Source organism: Balaenoptera acutorostrata, chromosome 4 (assembly GCF_949987535.1).
Source record: "Balaenoptera acutorostrata chromosome 4, mBalAcu1.1, whole genome shotgun sequence".
Classification (NCBI taxonomy): Eukaryota; Metazoa; Chordata; class Mammalia; order Artiodactyla; family Balaenopteridae; genus Balaenoptera; species Balaenoptera acutorostrata.
Genome location: NC_080067.1, coordinates 103,053,315 through 103,073,034, shown reverse-complemented (window position 1 = coordinate 103,073,034; position 19,720 = coordinate 103,053,315). Strand labels below are relative to the sequence as shown.

General features: G+C 36.5%; 1 protein-coding gene across 12 annotated transcripts in view; it reads right to left on the bottom strand.

Moving 5' to 3' along the window:
• Nucleotides 1–19,720, bottom strand: part of ABI3BP (ABI family member 3 binding protein) — a 263,791-nt gene that overhangs the window by 110,778 nt on the left and 133,293 nt on the right. For 8 of the 12 annotated variants that reach the window (XM_007164013.2, XM_007164015.2, XM_028168601.2 and 5 more), the window contains exons 10-17: nt 17,959–18,036; nt 16,038–16,112; nt 15,239–15,313; nt 14,321–14,392; nt 13,754–13,828; nt 2,689–2,754; nt 1,475–1,549; nt 847–921 (exon numbers count right to left, since the gene is read on the bottom strand). In XM_007164013.2, the coding sequence (XP_007164075.2) occupies nt 847–921; nt 1,475–1,549; nt 2,689–2,754; nt 13,754–13,828; nt 14,321–14,392; nt 15,239–15,313; nt 16,038–16,112; nt 17,959–18,036 (591 nt within the window). The remainder of the gene's footprint in view (nt 1–846; nt 922–1,474; nt 1,550–2,688; nt 2,755–13,753; nt 13,829–14,320; nt 14,393–15,238; nt 15,314–16,037; nt 16,113–17,958; nt 18,037–19,720) is intronic. The other 4 variants (XM_028168684.2, XM_057545996.1, XM_028168656.2 and 1 more) reach the window with 1 other exon arrangement.

Below are 19,720 nucleotides of genomic sequence, written 5' to 3'. Positions count from 1 at the left end.
GGAATTAAATGTCTATATGAGAATTGAAGGTACATTGTTCACTTAACTGTACTGGAAAGGGAGGACCCTTGTGGGATTTAAGAACACAAGGTACAGTTAAGAACTCAAAAGGTGATTTACTGAACAGCACGGGAGAAGCACAAATATTTGAGATTTAGAGAATGGAAGGTTCAGAACTTCTTTAATTCTATATCTCACTACTAACCTCACCAGGAGTTAATGAACTTCATTATTCCAATAATTTTCTGTTATAGAATATATGTTGTTTTACTCTTTTATTCATCTTTCTTTATCATATCCAGGATTGCAGAGCCTACTTGGTGCTCTTGATCCTTAGGCTACTTTGAGAAAAATAGTCTGATCAAGTGGTATCTAAATATGCTAACTGAAGGGAACGTATTTTAAAATAATTATTATCTATAATTTTGCTGCTATTTTCCAGTGGCAAATTTGAAAGAAGTATAGGGAATAACAAGAAGAAAGGGAATAATACTTCCCTTTCTTAATAATACTAAAAGAAGAAAGGGAATAATACTTCTTTTCTAATAAAACAATGTATGCAAAGATTGAATTTTTATGTCATACACCTGAAACTAATATAATGTTATATATTAATTTTACCTCAATTCAAAAAATACAGAGACACCAAGATCATGAAAATTCTTCAAGGATTATCACAAGGCTAAGTAGGACAGATAACCCAGTTCTTTGAAGAATTTCATGGTAGAGAATGAAGGGAAATGTTTACTACTGAAAATTTTCTGAAAAGGCCAACACACGACCGATTCTTTTTGTCACTTTATCCATTCTTTCAAAGCACACAACTATACAGATGTCGTTAGTTACCAGGTGTTGTAGGTTGCATTTCAGGGCTGGTAAAGATTTCCAGGTTTTGAGGAACGAACGGTGTTTCACTCGGAGCTGAAAACACAAACACCCCATCCCACCAAGTAATTCCGGTTAAAATGAGGTATTTTAAGAGTTTCAGCATGCTTTTAGATGGTGTTACAAAGCACATGCTACCAGGACATGATTAAGGATGAAAAATGCATGAATGTTGTCTTGAAAGCTGGTGGATGAAATGATAATTTAAAGTGGAGAAAAGGTCAGAATGAAATTGTTCAGTAGCTGACTCCAGGCAGACTCAATGCATGGAAGAGAGGTGATACAGGCCACAAACACACGAGATGGGAGGATATGGATGATGAAGGTGTCCATGCAGTTTTCAAAGCTTTTCATTCCTTTAAGGATGGAAAAAATATCATCTATTACAGTTTAAAAAAAAAGAGAGAGAGAGCCCAAAATGGAACATAAGATGCCTGCATTACAGGAAAAAATATATATTATATCCAGAAATAGGAAAGAAATAAATGATTAGATGTGATGGAATGAAATGGTCATTTGGAAGAAAGGCATTTACATGGATTTTCTTTCGATGGAAAACAAGGCACAATTTTTCTGTTTAAAACATTACCCAGTGTTGCCCTTGGCTGTTCAAGAGTTCTAGAAGTTTTAGATGGGACAGAATCCAGAAATGGATCGCTTGTTGCTGTTGGAATAAATGTCAACATTTTTAAAAGCAGTAGAAGGCCCCAGGAATAAAATACAAATTCCAGAGTAATAAATTATGCCTCAAATGGGGAAAAATATCAACAGCACTTGAGAGATTGCTGACCAACATTTTAAAACTAGTGATTCATTAGGAGTTGAAGATGAGCTCATTTTTAAAAACATGCAAACTTCAAATGTTAAACCATGATAAAACAATGTTTCATATATTGAACTGTTTTCAAGTGGTTTTTCTGGTTCCTTCCCTCTGTTTCTTAAACTGCTTAGCATTCTATTTCAGTTCTTAAAATTTTCTGCTGTTTAAAATTATTTGCCTTTATTTATCATGGCGCCAATAGAGCTAAGATAAGGCTACACACACACACACACAAATACCAGACATACGTCTTTGTGTGGCACAGACCAGTATTATTTACTTTGAATCTCCTGAAGTACCTAGTTTAGTAAGTGCTCAATAAATACTTGCTAGAAGGAACTATTGGACTGAATTAAACTCACTGTAGACAGATCAGTAAGTGAATGCCAAAGATTAGACCCAACTGAACTTCTATAGACAAAAGAGTGACATGATTGCTCTAGAGACGAATTTCTCACCTTGGCACTATTGCCCTTTAGGGCTGGATGACTCTGGTGTGGGAGCTGTCCTGTGCATTGCAGGGGTTTAACAGCATCCCTGGCCTCTACCCACTAGATGTCAGTAATACCTTCCCCAGATACCAAAAGTATATCTAGCCATGGCCGAATGTTTCCTCAGGGGGAAGGGAGCAAAAGCACCCCCACTGGAGAACCACTACACCAGGGAAAACTAAGGATCTAAAAGCTTTTTAGAATGACTCTGAACAACAGAGAGATAGGCAATTATTTTACTGTGCCTCAGTGGCAACCTAATCCATCTGCATCTCCCACATGTGGCAGAGTTTATTTACTGATGGATGTGAAGAAATAATCATTCAATGGGAGAGGTTGGGTAGAATTCACTTCCCTGACACAGATTGCCATGGCTCTCCTGTGGAGCTCTAGAGAGTGCACTTTTTCATTCTGCAAAAATGAAAGGGAGAACTAGGTGCAGTACTGTCAGAATACCTGGCATCCACAAAAAGAACTGAGAGGCTGGTGTACCTGTATGGGGCTCTGATATTTCAGGCTCATCTGATGTTGTAGGGCTTGAGAAAACATCGTAAGTGGCTTTTAAAAGAAAAGGTAAAACAAAAAAGAAGATGTTAATTTTAATTTTAAAAGATTTCATGACATATTTTAATGCTGGCTGAAAGAGGACATTTTCACGTAGGTGTTAGTGAGCTTTGGCTGTGGGCTACTGGTCAGGTCAGCAACGTGTAAGCAATCACTAAAAGACTTGCCTCTAGTCCTTCTTGCCTTGAACTAAAGGCCTTTATGCAGTGAGCCCTGACACTGGCCCCTAGGGTGATGTGAGCATAGTGCTATTTACAAGGAAGTAGTGCCAGCTGTAAATCAAATAGCTTCAAAGAGTACAAACATAAATGAAATCAGATGGCAATTTGAGATTTCCAAAGAAGGAAACAGCAGTCACACTGAGGTAATTTGCACAAAGACTACAGCTTGGTCTTTGTACTTAGTAAAAGTTACCATCATGATGTCTGGATAGTACTTTACAGTTCGCACAGCACTTTGCAGGTTGCACAGCACTTTATAGTTTGCACAGCGTTTTCTCATATATCAACTTATTTAACTCTCTTAACATCCCTGAGAAATAGGTGAGGTAGACATTAGCCCCATGTTATAGACAATGGGGTAGTATCTCCATTTTCTAGATGATAAAATTGAGATTCACTGGGGAGAGGACATTTGCTAGTGGTCACGCACTGGGACTGTCAAATTCGACCTATTTCCCATTCCATTAGCGGGGCCAGGAATGGCAGAGTTAAGACCAGCACCTTCCTCTTGTACCATCCTTCCTGCCATTTTACCTAGAGGCAGCTTTCTACGTTCCTCCATGGAGCCAAGAGCCCATCTATAATCTAGGTGGGTTTAAAGATAAATTTTATATTCTACATAAAGAAAAGTAGGGTGACCTTAAAAATACAGGTTGATTTTAATGTAGGGATAACTTTCACGTTCACTGAAGAATTGAATTTGCAAGCAAAAACAGCATCAAAATTAGAAAGTTCCCATTTCTGTACAAAGAGCTGTCACCATGGTAATGAGAGGTATAGAGGAAGCATGAACTGTCAGGAGGCAGGTGTCACTTCCCTTGCCCACTGAAAACGGCTGTACAGAAATAAACGATAAAGGCAGGAGCTCATGGGAAAATTTACACACTGGGGTTACTTGTAATTTAGTGACAATGTAATGATACTGAACCGTTGCTAGTTGAAGCTGTAGGGAAGCTAAGATCAGACCATGCGACATAGCCTGATATGCAGAGAGGGTAATTATATTACACTGCATACAAAAGAGGCAGGAAATATATTTCAGTTTGTGAAGGTGAATCTCCTGCTTTGCAAAATCTTCAAAAACAGAAAGAATATTATGAGTTAAAATATGCAGATATCCCAAGAGTAAATTTATTACCTTGCAATGTAAAGTTTTCTTTAGTCTAGCTACAGTTTCAAAGGATCAGATAAGAATGACTCATCTTTTAAAGGACAAAAATGTTGGCAGCTGCTGATCTTAGGTTCACTTTAAGCCAATTTCAAATCATGGATCCAGCAAAGTCAGCTCGCTCTAACTACTAGACAAATCAGGAAAACTTTACCAACTTGTATTTAAACCCCTTGACTAGCTAAGAAATTGTGAATTAATAGCTGACTTATTTATATTTTAAATTGTTGCTTTTGAAAAACACCATACTGTCTTTATGTTATCCTAACTCCCACATTTCCCTTCCATCTAGTGACACTGGACCAACTTTCTTATTTTCTTGTACTCTATTCCAAGAGATGATATTTATTCAACCTTTTTCTACTTCTTTTCCATATTTACAAGGCCCTTCCATTCTGGAGATTCCAAGCCAGGCCTCCATCTTCCCTCAAGTTATTCCCAGAAGACACTGTCCTGGAGAAAGATGCCCTCCTTCCAGCATCCTCTGGCAATTGTGACTCACGTCTGAAAGTTCCAAACTGTCAGGGACCTCTTACTTCCAAACATTTTCTCAAATATACTTAAGATTAAAATCACACATTTGCCAGCAGGTTTGGCCCCTGATATTTCTATTTCTGGAGTTTCTGATAGCTGAGTGCTAAAACACACAAACACCACTCACTGGAAGTTTTATGTTGTTTGGGCAGCTCTGAGAAGCACACTACTACCTCATTTCATGGGTTAAACAAGAGTTTTTGACTCTGAAGTAATGGATGTCAGAGGACAGGACAGGGTGGAAACTGGAGTTCTCCAAAAATCAACCACTCTTGACTTCTTTACAAAACTCTTGATACAAACAGATGAAGAGATATACCATGTTCTTGGATTGGAAGAATCAATATTGTGAAAATGACTATACTACCCAAGCAATCTACAGATTCAGTGCAATCCCTATCAAACTACCAATGGCATTTTTCACAGAATTAGAAAATTTCACAGTTTGTATGGAAACACAAAAGACCCCGAATAGCCAAAGCAGTCTTGAGGGAAAAAAATGGAGCTGGAGGAATCAGGCTCCCGAACTTCAGACTACACTACAAAGCAACAGTAATCAAGACAATATGGTACTGGCACAAAAACAGAAATACAGATCAATGGAACAGGATAGAAAGCCCAGAGATAAACCCATGCACCTATGGTCAACTAATCTATGACAAAGGAGGCAAGGATATACAATGGAGAAAAGATAGTCTATTCAATAAGTGGTGCTGGGAGAACTGGACAGCTACATGTAAAACAATGAAATTAGAACACTCCCTAACACCATACACAAAAGTAAACTCAAAATGGATTAGAGACCTAAATGTAAGACCGGACACTATAAAACTCTTAGAGGAAAACATAGGAAGAACACTCTTTGACATAAATCACAGCAAGATCTTTTTTGATCCACCTCCTAGAGTAATGGAAATAAAAACAAAAATAAACAAATGGGACCTAATGAAACTTAAAAGTTTTTGCACAGCAAAGGGAACTACATACAAGACAAAAAGACAACCCTCAGAATGGGAGAAAATATTTGCAAACGAATCAAGAGACAAAGGATTAATCTCCAAAATATATAAACAGCTCATGCAGCTCAATATTAAAAAAACAAATAACCCAATCCAAAAATGGGCAGAAGACCTAAATAGACATTTCTCCAAAGAAGACATACAGATGGCCAAGAAGCACATGAAAAGCTGCTCAACGTCACTAATTGCTAGAGAAATACAAATCAAAACTACAATGAGGTATCGCCTCACACCAGCTAGAATGGGCATCATCAGAAAATCTACAAACAACAAATGCTGGAGAGGGTGTGGAGAAAAGGGAACCCTCTTGCACTGTTAGTGGGAATGTAAACTGATACAGCCACTATGGAGAACAGTATGGAGGTTCCTTAAAAAACTAAAAATAGAATTACCATATGACCCAGCAATCCCGCTACTGGGCTTATACCCAGAGAAAACCATAATTCAAAAAGACACATGCACTCCAATGTTCATTGCAGCTCTATTTACAATAGCCAGGACATGGAAGCAACCTAAATGCCCACTGACAGATGAATGGATAAAGAAGTTGTGGTACATATATACAATGGAATATTACTCAGCCATAAAAAGGAACGAAATTGGGTCATTTGTAGAGACGTGGATGGATCTAGAGACTGTCACACAGAGTGAAGTAAGTCAGAAAGAGGAAAACAAATATCGTATATTAACACATATATGTGGAACCTAGAAAAATGGTACAGATGAACCGGTTTGCAGGGCAGAAATTGAGACACAGATGCAGAGAACAAATGTATGGACACCAAGGGGGGAAAGTGGCAGGGGGAGGGGTGGTGGTGTGATGAATTGGGAGATTGGGATTGACATATATACACCAATATGTGTAAGATGGATAACTAATAAGAACCTGCTGTATAAAACAATAAATAAAATAAAATTAAAAAAAAAACCCCAAACAAACAAAAAAACAAAACCCCCCACAAAACTCTTGTAAATATACTTCTTTCTATACCAGAATGAAACACAGGAAATGCTTAGGTATCCCTGGTTTTTAAAGGGCTTCTCCAGCTATAAAATTGATAAATAGCTAAGAGAGGTAAACCCTTCTATTTTTTAGACTCTACATGGCATCATGCATTAGTGTTTAGAGGCAAACATCTTCTGTCACCAATTTTTACTTTAGTGGGTGCCATTCTCCAGCCATTTGTCATTAAGCACTATTTCTAATCTTGCATTCACAGAATATAAATGGGACCAAAATTTGTAGGAGAAGTCTAATGTTAGTAAAATAGGCAGTTCAATTCAAAGGCTATAAAAAGCAATTTTAGTTTCTTTCAAAAAACAGTAATGGCTTATAATCACGATAACTAAATTTTAGTTTTATATTTTTCAGAGAAAAAAATAATATGAAATAAGCCACACTACAATTTTCTCATTTGCTTATAACTTCCTAAAACTACATTGCTAAATTATGTTTTGTTGGTTGTACATTTTATTTTTACTTTTAAAAAACTGATTAGGGGCTTCCCTGGTGGTGCAGCGGTTGAGAGTCTGCCTGCCGGTGCAGGGGACGCGGGTTCGAGCCCTGGTCTGGGAAGATCCCACATGCCGCGGAGCAACTAGGCCCGTGACCCACAACTACTGAGCCTGCGCGTCTGGAGCCTGTGCTCCGCAACAAGAGAGGCCGCGATAGTGAGAGGCCCGTGCACCGCGATGAAGAGTGGCCCCCGCTTGCCACAACTAGAGAAAGCCCTCACACAGAAATGAAGACCCAACAGAGCCAAAAATAAATAAATAAATAAATAAAATGTTAAAAAAAAAAATCATCTCTTAAAAAAAAAAAAACTGATTAGATGCAAATTCCATAATAAAAATATTTTGAATGATGGCACACAGACAAGGCCTTTACAATGATCAAGAATTCATCAATTTATCTTATTCAAATTCCATGAATATTAATAACTATGTGAAAGACTTTTTCGTTGGCCTGTTTCTAAATTTATTATTTTTTTATTGAAGTATAGTTGATCTAAAATGTGTTAGCTTCTGGTGTACAGCAAAGTAATTCAGATATATATATATACATATATATATATATATATATACACATATATATATGTATATATATATATGTATATATATATATATATATGTATTTTTTCAGATTCTTTTCCCTTATAGTTGTTTTTTTTAAACATCTTTATTGGAGTATAATTGCTTTACAGTGGTGTGTTAGTTTCTGCTTTATAACAAAGTGAATCAGCTATACATATACATATATTCCCATATCTCCTCCCTCTTGCATCTCCCTCCCACCCTCCCTTATAGTTTATTACAAGATATTGAATATAGTTCCCTGTGCTATACAGTAGGACCTTGTTGTTTAACTCTTTTATATATAGTAGTTTGTATCTGCTAATCCCAAACTCCTAACCTCCTCACCTCCTTTCCCCTTTGTTAACCATAAATTTGTTTCTATGCCTGTGAGTCCGTTTCTGTTTTGTAAATAAGTTCATTTGTATCATTTTTTAGAGTACATATATAAGTGGTATCATATGATATTTGTCTTTCCCTGTCTGAGTTACTTCACTTAGTATGATAATCTCTAGGTTCATCTATGTTGCTACAAATGGCATTATTCCATCTTTTTTTTTATGGCTGAATAATATTTGACTGCATTTGTATAAAGACTCCTTTTTAAACATAAATTCTTAGATGAAAGACCTCGTGACCTCATTAGGATAGAAACTGTGCCTGTCATGCTCTTTATGGACTTCAAGGTTTACCCCAGAGCCTTGTACATGGGAAGACTCAATGGAATTAATCGGCAAGATTTCCATTACAATGAACAAATAACAATGAGTTTGACAGTTGGGTAGTTTATGTTCTTAGTAAGGATAGATGAGAATAAATGAACAGATCCTTTAATTATTTTATAACACACATATGTGTGCACACAAATCTCTCCCTCTACTACACAATTACCTGCGATATGCTTGTGTGGCCATACCCTGCCATGGAAATAGAATCCTAAACACACATATAAAGACACAAGGGGAAAATACAATGGGACCATCAATAAGTAGCTGGATGAGAAAAGCATTTATAAACACCATACACAGAGTTCTCAGTACCATTTAAATAAGTACATAAAGCTCTCTTCATTTCATGGAAAAATAAAATAGCTTTCTGGTTGGCCTTGAAATTTGTGAATATATTGTCTGCAAGAAAATGCTCATAAAGCAAAACCAAAGGCTGCGGCTGTAAATCTCTAAGAGGCCACTGTAAATCTGTAAACCATCTGCTATACTTAAATTCTATTTTCCTGATCTCAAAGCATCAACACCACCATTTATTCCTATTTTTTCTCCTCTCTAGGGCTTAATTCAGTCCAGTGGGCCAGAATTACGCTAATCAACACCTCATAGGAAGACAATAAGGTCCAAATGTAGAGTTCAACCTCTTTTCAACCAGTGTGAGCAAATCACCTGTGGCCGAAACTTTCCAATCAGTATACCACTCCTCAGGCAAGCTGATCACTTCAGCTTTCAAGGCTTTAAATAATTTATAGAGCTTAAGTGCATATAGCAATTTACTAAAGTTCTACAAAGTACTGAAAGAATGAGACACTGAAAATAATTAGTAACGAACTCCTAAAGCGAGCTCCCAAAGTGGATTCTAATGAAAAGACTGAGGCAGACCATCCTCAGTTCTGCCAAGCGAAGTCTCTAAAGATAATTGTTTATTGCTCAAGGGGAAATAATTATGCCAGAAGGAACTGTCATCTTAGTAATAAGTTACTGTACACTTAGAGGGAAAAGTCAGTTTGTCTGGGCATGCTAGGGGAAGAACAGGCTGGAGAGTTTTCTAAGGATGCAAATAAACACACTGGATCATCTTGGGTTATACGAAGAAACCATTTTTTTATTTGATTATTGTTCAAATCCCTCCTGGTACTAAATGATGATCTTTTAAGGGGATGGCCAAGTAAATTAAGGATGCTTAACACTGATAGCATTAGCAAGCTATAAACAAAACACTGATTTCTATCCTCCTTCTCCAACCATGTTCTACTGGCTACCTTCCAGTAGAACATAAGACCAATTCTACTGCATCATCAGAAAGATTGACTTTTTTGAATGATTGTTACAAGCACTTAAGTATTTCTAAAATATGGCCAACTTTCTTTTAATATAGAATTTATAAATAAGTTTACATTCTGGCATATAGTTAAAGAGCAGATTTTTATAATTTCCTTTCTGTACTTTAAGAAAAGGTGGATTTGCTAAGGAAAGCAAAATCAATCAATCCTACTTGAACATACTTTAGAGAAGGTTTAAACAAAGTACAATTCCAAATAATGAGATCACAAAATGCAGCTCTAATGAAGGATTGGGGCCAATAGACTAAAAGTAGGGAAGAATTTGTTTGATGGCTGCACTTCTCAGATTTCCTAGGACAGTCCAAATTCCAAATACCCTGTCCCACTCTTGCCATCAACTACTGAAATGATTTCAATATTTGACATGCAAGTTAGAATTTCCACATATCTTTTTATAGACAAAAGTAATACAGAAATCTTTTTAAGAGCATGCATTCTGATTATCTGATACAGAGTATGAAGTAAATGTGGAAAACAAATCTAGTAAACGTTGAAGGAAAATGAGTTTTACAAAAGGTACTGATAAACCACGTTTAATGGTTGATAAAGAAACAAGCAGCTCCTGGCATCCAGGTGCTGGCCAGGCACGCACAGCTAGGCTGCTGTGTTCACCTACGGAACATTGACAATTGAAAAGAACATCAACCTCAGACAAGTTCACTTGGTGACAAAGATGGACCAAGACAAAAACAAGACCATTCTGTAACTGTGTGGGACACAAACGCGTGAACACAAAAATTACTGTCCTCATATTCTGGCTAATATCTTTACCAATCACAGCTTTAGTCTCACTCCTCTTTTCTTGCCTTCTAGTTAAGAATTCTTAAGATATTCTGTCACAGATTATTCCCATTTTCAGACAGCATCCAATTCAGAGCAAAGCTTCGCTTCCTTGAACACTCCCCAGAATCACCTAACACAAGACTAAATCCCATAACATCCTCTTACTAACAGAGCCACAGTTCCTCATGGTCTGCATTCTCCATTGTTACAAAAAGTAAATAAACCTAACTTTGTTCAAATACAGGTGTGTTCCTGGTGGTCTTTGGCTGAAGGTAATTGACATAGTAAATATAGATGCATTGCATGCCAACAGAGAAAACAAAATATGTTCATTTTGCTATAATAATGTCATTAATACCAGCTGAAATATATCATTTCTTCAAAAGATGTAACAACTAAAAACGAGACCAATGATTTTATGGACCGACATTCAAGTACTATCTCTGCCTCTCTCTCTTCTTAATTCTCAAATAATTGCATTAGGAAGCCATGTGAGTAACTGGAAAATACAATAATCATATATGTTGAAACTAAACAGGAAATAGAAACTTAGTGCCTGTGTAAATTCACACAAAATCGATTGAGAAACAAAGGCTGAAATGAATAAAAGGGTTGTATGAATATATCAACTCTTTAAATCACAAGTAACACATTTGATAAATTTTAATTTGAAATTTAACACGTTAGGAAGATGCCACAGAACATTTATACAAGAGGTAGATCGGAGTGTTAAAAGTATTAGCAGAAACAAGAAATACTTAATCGCCCACTTTAAGAAACCAATTTTACATTGATTTCAGGCCTCCTGTCCTATAACTGACCACATTCGATGCTTCTTATCTGTACCATGTGAAGTATTACAGACTACGGTGATAAGGCAGTGCTTCTTAAACTTTAATGCTCATACAAATCATCTGGAGATCTTGTTAAAAAGCAGATCCTGATTCAACAGATTTGAAGTAGAGCCCAAGATTCTGCCTTTCTATCAAGCTCCCTGGTGATGCCAATGCTCTCTCTCCAAACATCATACCAAGTAGCCCAGTCATAACAATTCAGTGTTGTAAGGGCAGGCTAGGAAGTTTCTGTGGCTGATGCTTATGCCTGCAATCATACCTACTGAACTGCTACAGCCCATGACAGGCCCACACACTTCATCTAGAGACGGCTGGCAGTCGGCAGTTTTTGGAAGTTCTCTGGCAGCCTAAGGTGGGCCTAGCAGGAGGGAAGCAGCTGAATAATGAACCTGCTTCCTGCGGCGTTAGCAACTATTCATATTCCACCAGGGCAAAACCAGAATATTCCTTTTCTGTAATTAAGGCAAAAGGAACTTTTCTTTTACTGGGATTTCCAATCTCATCTATCTTTGTCTCTTTGTAACTCTACAACATTCACCTGCAAACATATTTTCCCTACCCCCTAAAGCTTGCTTCAATTCAGGCTTATATATAATTCATATCCTAGGCATTGAAATTTCATAAGTGGTTTCCTGGAGGTTTTGGTCAGTTTGCTCTTAAATAATCATAAACACCAAAAATCTAGAGGCTGCTCAAGAGAAACCAGGAAGACCTTATATACCCTGTGTTTATAGCCCAGAAGTTGAGAGATAAAAGGGACCTAAGTGTTCTACTAACTCAGTGGGCCCCAACAGTCTTTGGTTTGGAAGATGTGATACTTGTAAAGGACATGGGGGTCAGGCCAGCTGGGCCACAGTGCAGCAGATAAACCATCACACACGCCCACAGACTAGCATTGTTCCACAGTCTGCAGTGCAGCTGTGCCTCTGTGTTAACTAACAGAACTAGAGGCTCAGTATGAAACTCCACCCAGAGCCTGGATTTTAGACTCAGGTGACCTGAATTCTGAAGGTGTTCTTACACCCACATTAAGTAATGGCACTAGAATTTCAGGGTCAGTGACATGGGGAATCAAGGCTTAGAAAAGACCCAATTTAAGGCTCCTCTGTATTGGCTGACAACTATAACCAACTTATAAGTGTTTTCCCACGTGAGAAAACTAGGGAGGGCTGCAACATGCTTACTTCATTTGATGCCATCCTTGTATCTTTTGCTAAGATCTGAATCAATTACACTCACCAGAGAAAGGATCATTTGACTAAGATCTATGTGTCTGTAGGCTCATTCTCATCCTTTCTCAAACCAGTCCTGTGCTGGACTCCTTTCTGGAGAATACCACAGAATGGGGGTGTGTTTAACATCATTACATGAACTTCTAACTACATTATATAGTAATTATATGTACTCAAAAACAGCACCACTAGAAGGTTCACAAAATTAAAATACAAATAAGTAAAACAAAAATCATAGAAGTAATCACACAAAATGGTTTGTGAGGTTTTCTTATAATTCTCACATGCTGAATATTTTCTTTAGTTGACCACTAGACATCAGAGAAAAGATGTAAACGCAAAAACTCTTTAATTGAGAAAAATCTATTTTCTAAAAAGGAAGCTATTTCACTCAATCAATTTTAGTGTTGGAATACAAGAATTCTCGGGAGAAAAAGCCAATTGCTATAGTTTACAAAAGAGCAAACCAGGATCCAGGAAAGTAGAGAAAAATAGCTCAAATAGGTGGTTGGTAGTAAAGCCAGAACTGGAACCAAGGTCCAGTATTAGTGCCTAGACCTGTGGTCTTTCCTCTATATCACAATATGTTTACATATTTTAGGACACAGTAATAATATCTTGCACAAAGTAAACTCTCAAATGTTCATTGGATATTTTACTGAAAAAGAAATATCTAACTGCAAGGGAAATATTAAATTCATACTCTTAAATCAGATCACGATGGGATTCTTATTTTTGTTACTACTCTCATGTCACTAAAGAGATCTCTAGAAATTCAATGAGCCAATTCACAGTTCATCTTCTAGCCAGACTTCTAACTGTATATCCAGACATTAAAACACAGATCTTTAAAACAAATGCAAAAGCATTTTGCTTTTGTATTGAAAAAAATGAAATTCATCTAAGCATCAAGAATGGATTATAACTTTACCATTTACTACAAAGCATATGGATAATCAGCTAAACAACCTATAAAAATAAAAACGAGAAGTTATTCCATACTGTTGCTCCAATCTATTTTTAAAAAAAGAATGCAATTACCAGTTTGAGGCAGTAGAATTTTGGAATCTTCAGATATTTTACTTGTAGGCACAATCCATGGCTTTTGACTTGAAGCTACAGCAAAAAAGAAATGGAATTCACTGAGAATTTTTTTGAGAGGATAAAGAGACAGAAATAGGTTGCTGGTGTGGTTAAGTGGCTACCAGTAGCCTGAAATAAAAAACACATACTGATCCAATTAAACATCATCACATATCAAGAAGAAATCAATATACACCCATTCAGAGAGCATTTGAGTAGAGACTAGAAGGAAACTAGTTTGGTGTCATACTCTCACCTTTTTGAGGATGGAAAACTAACTAAATGGGCTATATATGGAATTAATAGATTGATAATTGTTACTGAATTTGTAGAAAATCCAATCAGAGAAATAGTTGTTTTTGGCTTTTTTTTTTTGTTTAAACCAAATCAACCACTTGTTTGGCTGAGCTGACTGAATTCAGCAGTTCATTGAGGTTTGCATAGATAAGATCCAGTAAACGTGTTCTACAGAATTAAGCAATCACCACCCACATCGTAACACCAGATTTAAGGTGCTGTTATTACCCAAGGTGCCCCCAGGTTTCTCAAAAGGGAAGGGTGTTTTTGCCTGAGGAAATTCTGGAAGCCTTTTTGGAGCTGCAATGAAACACACAAGAAATGTTATGGCTTGAAGTGTGAGAGAAAAGGTTTTTAAAATCTCAAGCTTCAAAAACAAAAAACAAACACACAAATGCAAATTACTCAGGTAAGGTAAGGGACTGTTAGTAGTATATATTTCTTACTCTTGTGTTTCAATGATGGATAATATAAGACAGCTTCTTTTTCTATTTTGTATAATCAAGCCACTGCATGTGAGGAGTTTGGGTTCTTCTTTTCACCCTTATTAAACTAGTGTCCTAATTTCTTCAGCTATGCGTACGTGTGTTCTCAGATATATTAAGTTTAAACTCAAGTCAAGCACCAAACACATATGAACTAGAAAATGTCTGTCCAATAGTTTTTAAAAATAGAATTTCAGTAACTACATGACTTTATATTTAAGCTCCCCCAACAACTTTTTTGATATTGCACGTAAATTCTAAGAATTCTAAGAAGCAGTCTGTAGAAATACATAAATATATCTTCTCTTTCAAGAGAAACAGTTGAGTAAAAAGATATTTAGGAAAAATATAGAAAACAGTTTATTCAGTGACACAATAATGTTGAATTAAAAGAATCAAATATAATATCAAAATATGACTACCCCCAAGAAAAATTACCAAAGGATTTGTCATAGAGAAAGACTCTTTAGGATCCTAAATTATAAAATAAAGAATTTATAACATTTAAGGGCTTAGTATTGGAGAGTTTATTGTTCTATAAGCCATGTGTCCCTTCTATTCTGTGAGGAGATAAATTTGAATGAATTAGCCTAAGGACTTCTTTCAAGCATGCATAATATTTCCAAGGTAATAATAATCTGCAGTGTTTAATAATTTTTACCTAGAGTGCTCAGTGGCAATTCAAACCTAGGTATTAAAATAGTTTGCGGTGTTTCGGGGGTCCTTCCCCTGAGAACTGCAATAAAGAAGAATTCAGTTAGAAACTCCCTGAGTTGGGATTTGACATTGTGGCTTAACCATGTCATGTGAGGCATGCTCATAACAGAGGGTGCATTGGGCAGCTGATGCCTTTCATGGAAATAGCTGGCTTTCCCTGGAAAAGTTTTACATAGTTATAATCTGAAGGTATACGTTCAAATGGCCATGGCATGGAAGATCAACATCACAAGTACAGAACAAAATACGTACATGCTACTCTTTTTTTTGGAGAAGAGAATAAAGCAGGTTAGATTCTCTTGGGCCAAGAAGCAGCTAACTTACATGACATGAAATTCTTAGTAAAAGGCATGACACTTTTGGAGATTCTCCTTAAGTTTAGTACACACAAGACTTGGAAAAGCCAACTGAAATGGAAAGCACAGACATAGTCAAGACTCTCACTCCTCCAAGCTTTGTAGGTTAAAAGGCTGGCATTCTGTTTTTCTATACCTCCCAAGAGACTGGTAAAAAGGGTGTACAGTTAGCATATAGCATCCAGAGCTGCCTAGAATATTAGTCATCAGGATCAAGGTATGTCGTTAACTCTTTAATGGAATTGGTCCGAGAAACAGAAGATGAACTACTGCCAGTAAGGTAGGAAAGAAAGTGGGGAGGATGGGAAGCCAAGGCATTGGGGTTACTTTTGTATGAGGGTTGGGAGGTTCTTTTTTTTTTTTAAGAAAAAAAGTTCTTAGAATTACCCGGTATTGTTTCTGAAATGTCTAATGCACTAGACACAGTGGGTTTAGTGGTTCTTGGAACTGATTCAGGAGTCACTGGAAGGTAAAAAAGACGACTTTACAAATTAAGATAAAATGATGAAACAACTCAAGACCATAAGGCACTTTTGTTGCCCTTTAGAATTAGAACTTACACTTACACGGACTAATTCTTTTCAAGTTATTTATGTTAAGGGCTCCCTGGTTTGTGTCTGAACTGACACCTCCTCCAACCCTTCCTTTCTGGGTTTGTCCACTTTCCATGTGTTCCAAAAAGCACGTGGAATTGACCCCCATGGAAGCATTTATCAGATTAATCATAATGTTGGGTCTGCCCTTTTTTCTTAGCACTAAGTCTGGGGTATAGTAAGCAAGCACAGGATAAATATTTATGAAACAAGTTAATAAATGGGCAGATAACATAATGACCCAGGTCAAAAAGATTTATTTAGAACTACTACATTTTTAAGACTTCTCTCTTCCAAACTGTAGTCAACATGCAAAGCTTGGAACTGGGTTGAAATTATGAGGATTCAAATGCTCAGTCACAGGGTTGTTTCAAGTGCTAGATCAAAGGTAAAGATGACCTTCAGGTAAATAATTTTTGAGGAATAAGAACCAGGATCACTGAGATCTGGAATGAATTGTGAGCTACACAATTCCAGAATTTTGTAGGGTAAGGATATGAAATAAACACAGTAACACTGAATAATGAATTATGGTGTTTGCCTAAGTGTTTCTGAAGTGGAAAATCCTGAGGAAGGTTTGGCAGAGAACTAAGAACTCTGTTGACTCTCCCATCAGATACTATGCCAAGAGAAGAAGTGTAGTTGGGAATGCTTTTCTTGGTATTGGCTAATTATATTGAAATCAGAAAACTACCTAGGAATTTCATTCAAATAGCTTATTCCAGCATCAGAGTCTACCCTTGCTCCAACTCCCATGAACGTGGGGGATGGAAGGTCCATTTCTCACCTTTAGGTAGGACCAAGTACTTCTTACTCTGTCAGAAATATTTCTACTTGAATAGGTTTCTTGAAATCAAGCCATTTTATTTCCCCGCCAATCTTTATTTTCTCTGGACTAGTTAGGAGTCCAAGAGTTTAGTACAAGGTAAATATCACTGATATTTCAATTTATGGCAATTTTATGGGTTAAAAAATTCACTTTAGATTGGAGTTACTTTGCTAAATGTAGATTTGGAGGAATTCTTGCCAGATATTTGTTTCACAGAGCTCTGGATGAAGTGGTATTGCTCTGGCAAAAACTCTGTAGTTCAGAGAATAACGTGTCCCCAGTGGGCTGGACTTGGGCAGTTCATTCATAGAAGACATGCTGAACGTTTGTTAGTAATGGTTGATAAACTGGGGAAAATGCATACTGCGTTTATTCTTTAAAGGATTTTTACTGAACTATTAGGTATTTTCTACACGAGCATTGTTAATCTTCAAGAGACATTGTAACTAAATGATTCCAAGGTATTTTCATAGATATTAAACTAGGGATTTATGAGAGATAATGGCATTTTGCTAAACCAATCACGTGTGAAAGTGAAGAAATGAAAAACTGCTCTCATGTCTTCTTATAAAAGGAAAGCACCAAAACCATGGTATTACATCTTAGTATAAAAATATTTCAGAATGTTGCGGTAACAACTTTCACTTAAAGTGAAAAATACAGCTTCCATATTACATATCAGTTATAGAATTCAATGGTTCATTTTGCATCTGCTGTTTTTCCAAACATTAAAGACCCAGAATCTCCTACTGTTGTGTGCTTATGATCAAAATGAATTTCCTACTGGCTCTTCACTGCAAAAAAAATACAGGCTTGTCAATCAGTTACTATTTGAAAAAACATATTATTTATTTTCTCAAAGTTAATAACGTAGGGCTCTCATTACCTGTTACGGGCTGTGCTGGGATTTTTTCTACTTCTGGTGTTTTAGATTCAGCAGGCAGTGCCAAGGTTTCATTCTTAGCTAAAAAAGTCAGAAAACAAACAATTTATCTCACTTCCTCATAATAGAGTGTCCAAATATAATTCCCTCAAAACAATCAAGCAACAGACTATTTCAAGAAATCTATTCTGCTCTTATCCCTTCCCACCAGGCAGTCAATAAATTCATTGTGCATTTCTACCAGGGATTAGTATTAGTAGTGACAGTCTTCAGAATTCCTTCTCATTAACCCTAGGTAATTCTTTAAGATCTAAGTTGGCACTGGAATGAGGAAAAAAATCACAACCCAGTACTTGGATAGCTCTCAAGTCATTCTGACTCATAAACAGAGTTTCTTGAAGGCACAGGCTGTAAGGCATAGCAAATGCTCCCTGGAATTTTATATTCAATTACTCCTAATTTTTTTTTTTTTAAAAATCAATGAATAGAAATTATCCGTTATTATGCATGGTAAAAAATATAATAGGCTCTGGCTCTAAAGTTTTAGAAAAACATGAATAACACACATAGGAAACTAAGTTATTTGAAGATATTTGTGGTTAGGAAAAAATACCAACAGTTATTTATCTGAACCTCATGTTAACATAGATCTTTTCTTTGGGTCTGTGTGGGAATTCAGTGTAAAACAATGAAGTCTGATTTTTCTTTTTTTCTATTTCTTTTCTCTTCTGACAATTAGTCAGGAAACTTTCTTCTAAAATTTAGGTATTCCTTTTCAAAGGAAGTACATTTCTGTACCAGAGTTGCCCAATGATTAAGATATTCTCCATATTCTTCAAAATGCACTTAGGATTAACTTGATTCAGCTATTTAGCACACTGAATCATTGACCTATTTATAATATTTTGAAACAGTCTAGTGGCATGAAAGAATTCATTCATCTTTGAGATACCCTGATCGTGTCACCTTGAACTGATTATAATCAGATGGGATTTTTTAAGAGTCCTAAGGCTGTAAGGAACTTCTTGGGTTTCTCAGCTTTGGCACTACTGACACTTAGGGCTGGACAGTGTTTTTTATGGGGGTCTTTCCTGTGAAAGGTAGGATATTTAGTAGCATCTCTGGCCTTTACTCCCTGGATTCCACCCTTCCACAGCTGTGACAACCAAAAATGTCTCCAGACACTGCCAAATATCCTGGGGAGGGGACAAAATTGCCCTCTGTTGAGAACTACTGATCTAATCTGTTCTCTCAAAGTTCTTTGAGGATGTAAATTTTATAACTTCTTCCTATAGTTCACATCACTGTTGTAAAGACCATTTTCTTCTTTTCAGTTAACATGGGCACAAAATATTCATTTACTTCTGATGGACTTAAAGACAATTATAAAGTCATCCCCTTCACAAAGATCATGGAAGCAAATCAATTTTCAATCTGTATTATGGAAGTTATGATAGATTCCTGGAGCTTATGATTTTCCGGAGTGATCTGAGATGCTAGAAATAGGCGTCACAAGTGCTAGTGTACTTGCCATAGCTATCAGTCAAGTGCGTGTTCTGAATTGCTGTGCTCATGAAGCTGTACAGCATGTTTGTACAACAGAAATGTTTAATACCGTTGCTCAAATTAATTTAGCAGGGCATAAAGAGAAGGGACTCTTTCTGGAATAACTAAAAAAAATAAACAGATCCAGTATAATTTTATGATAAATTCTATTTTTTAGATTTCTAAATCTCATCAACATTTTTTTCCTTCTTCTTTTGTA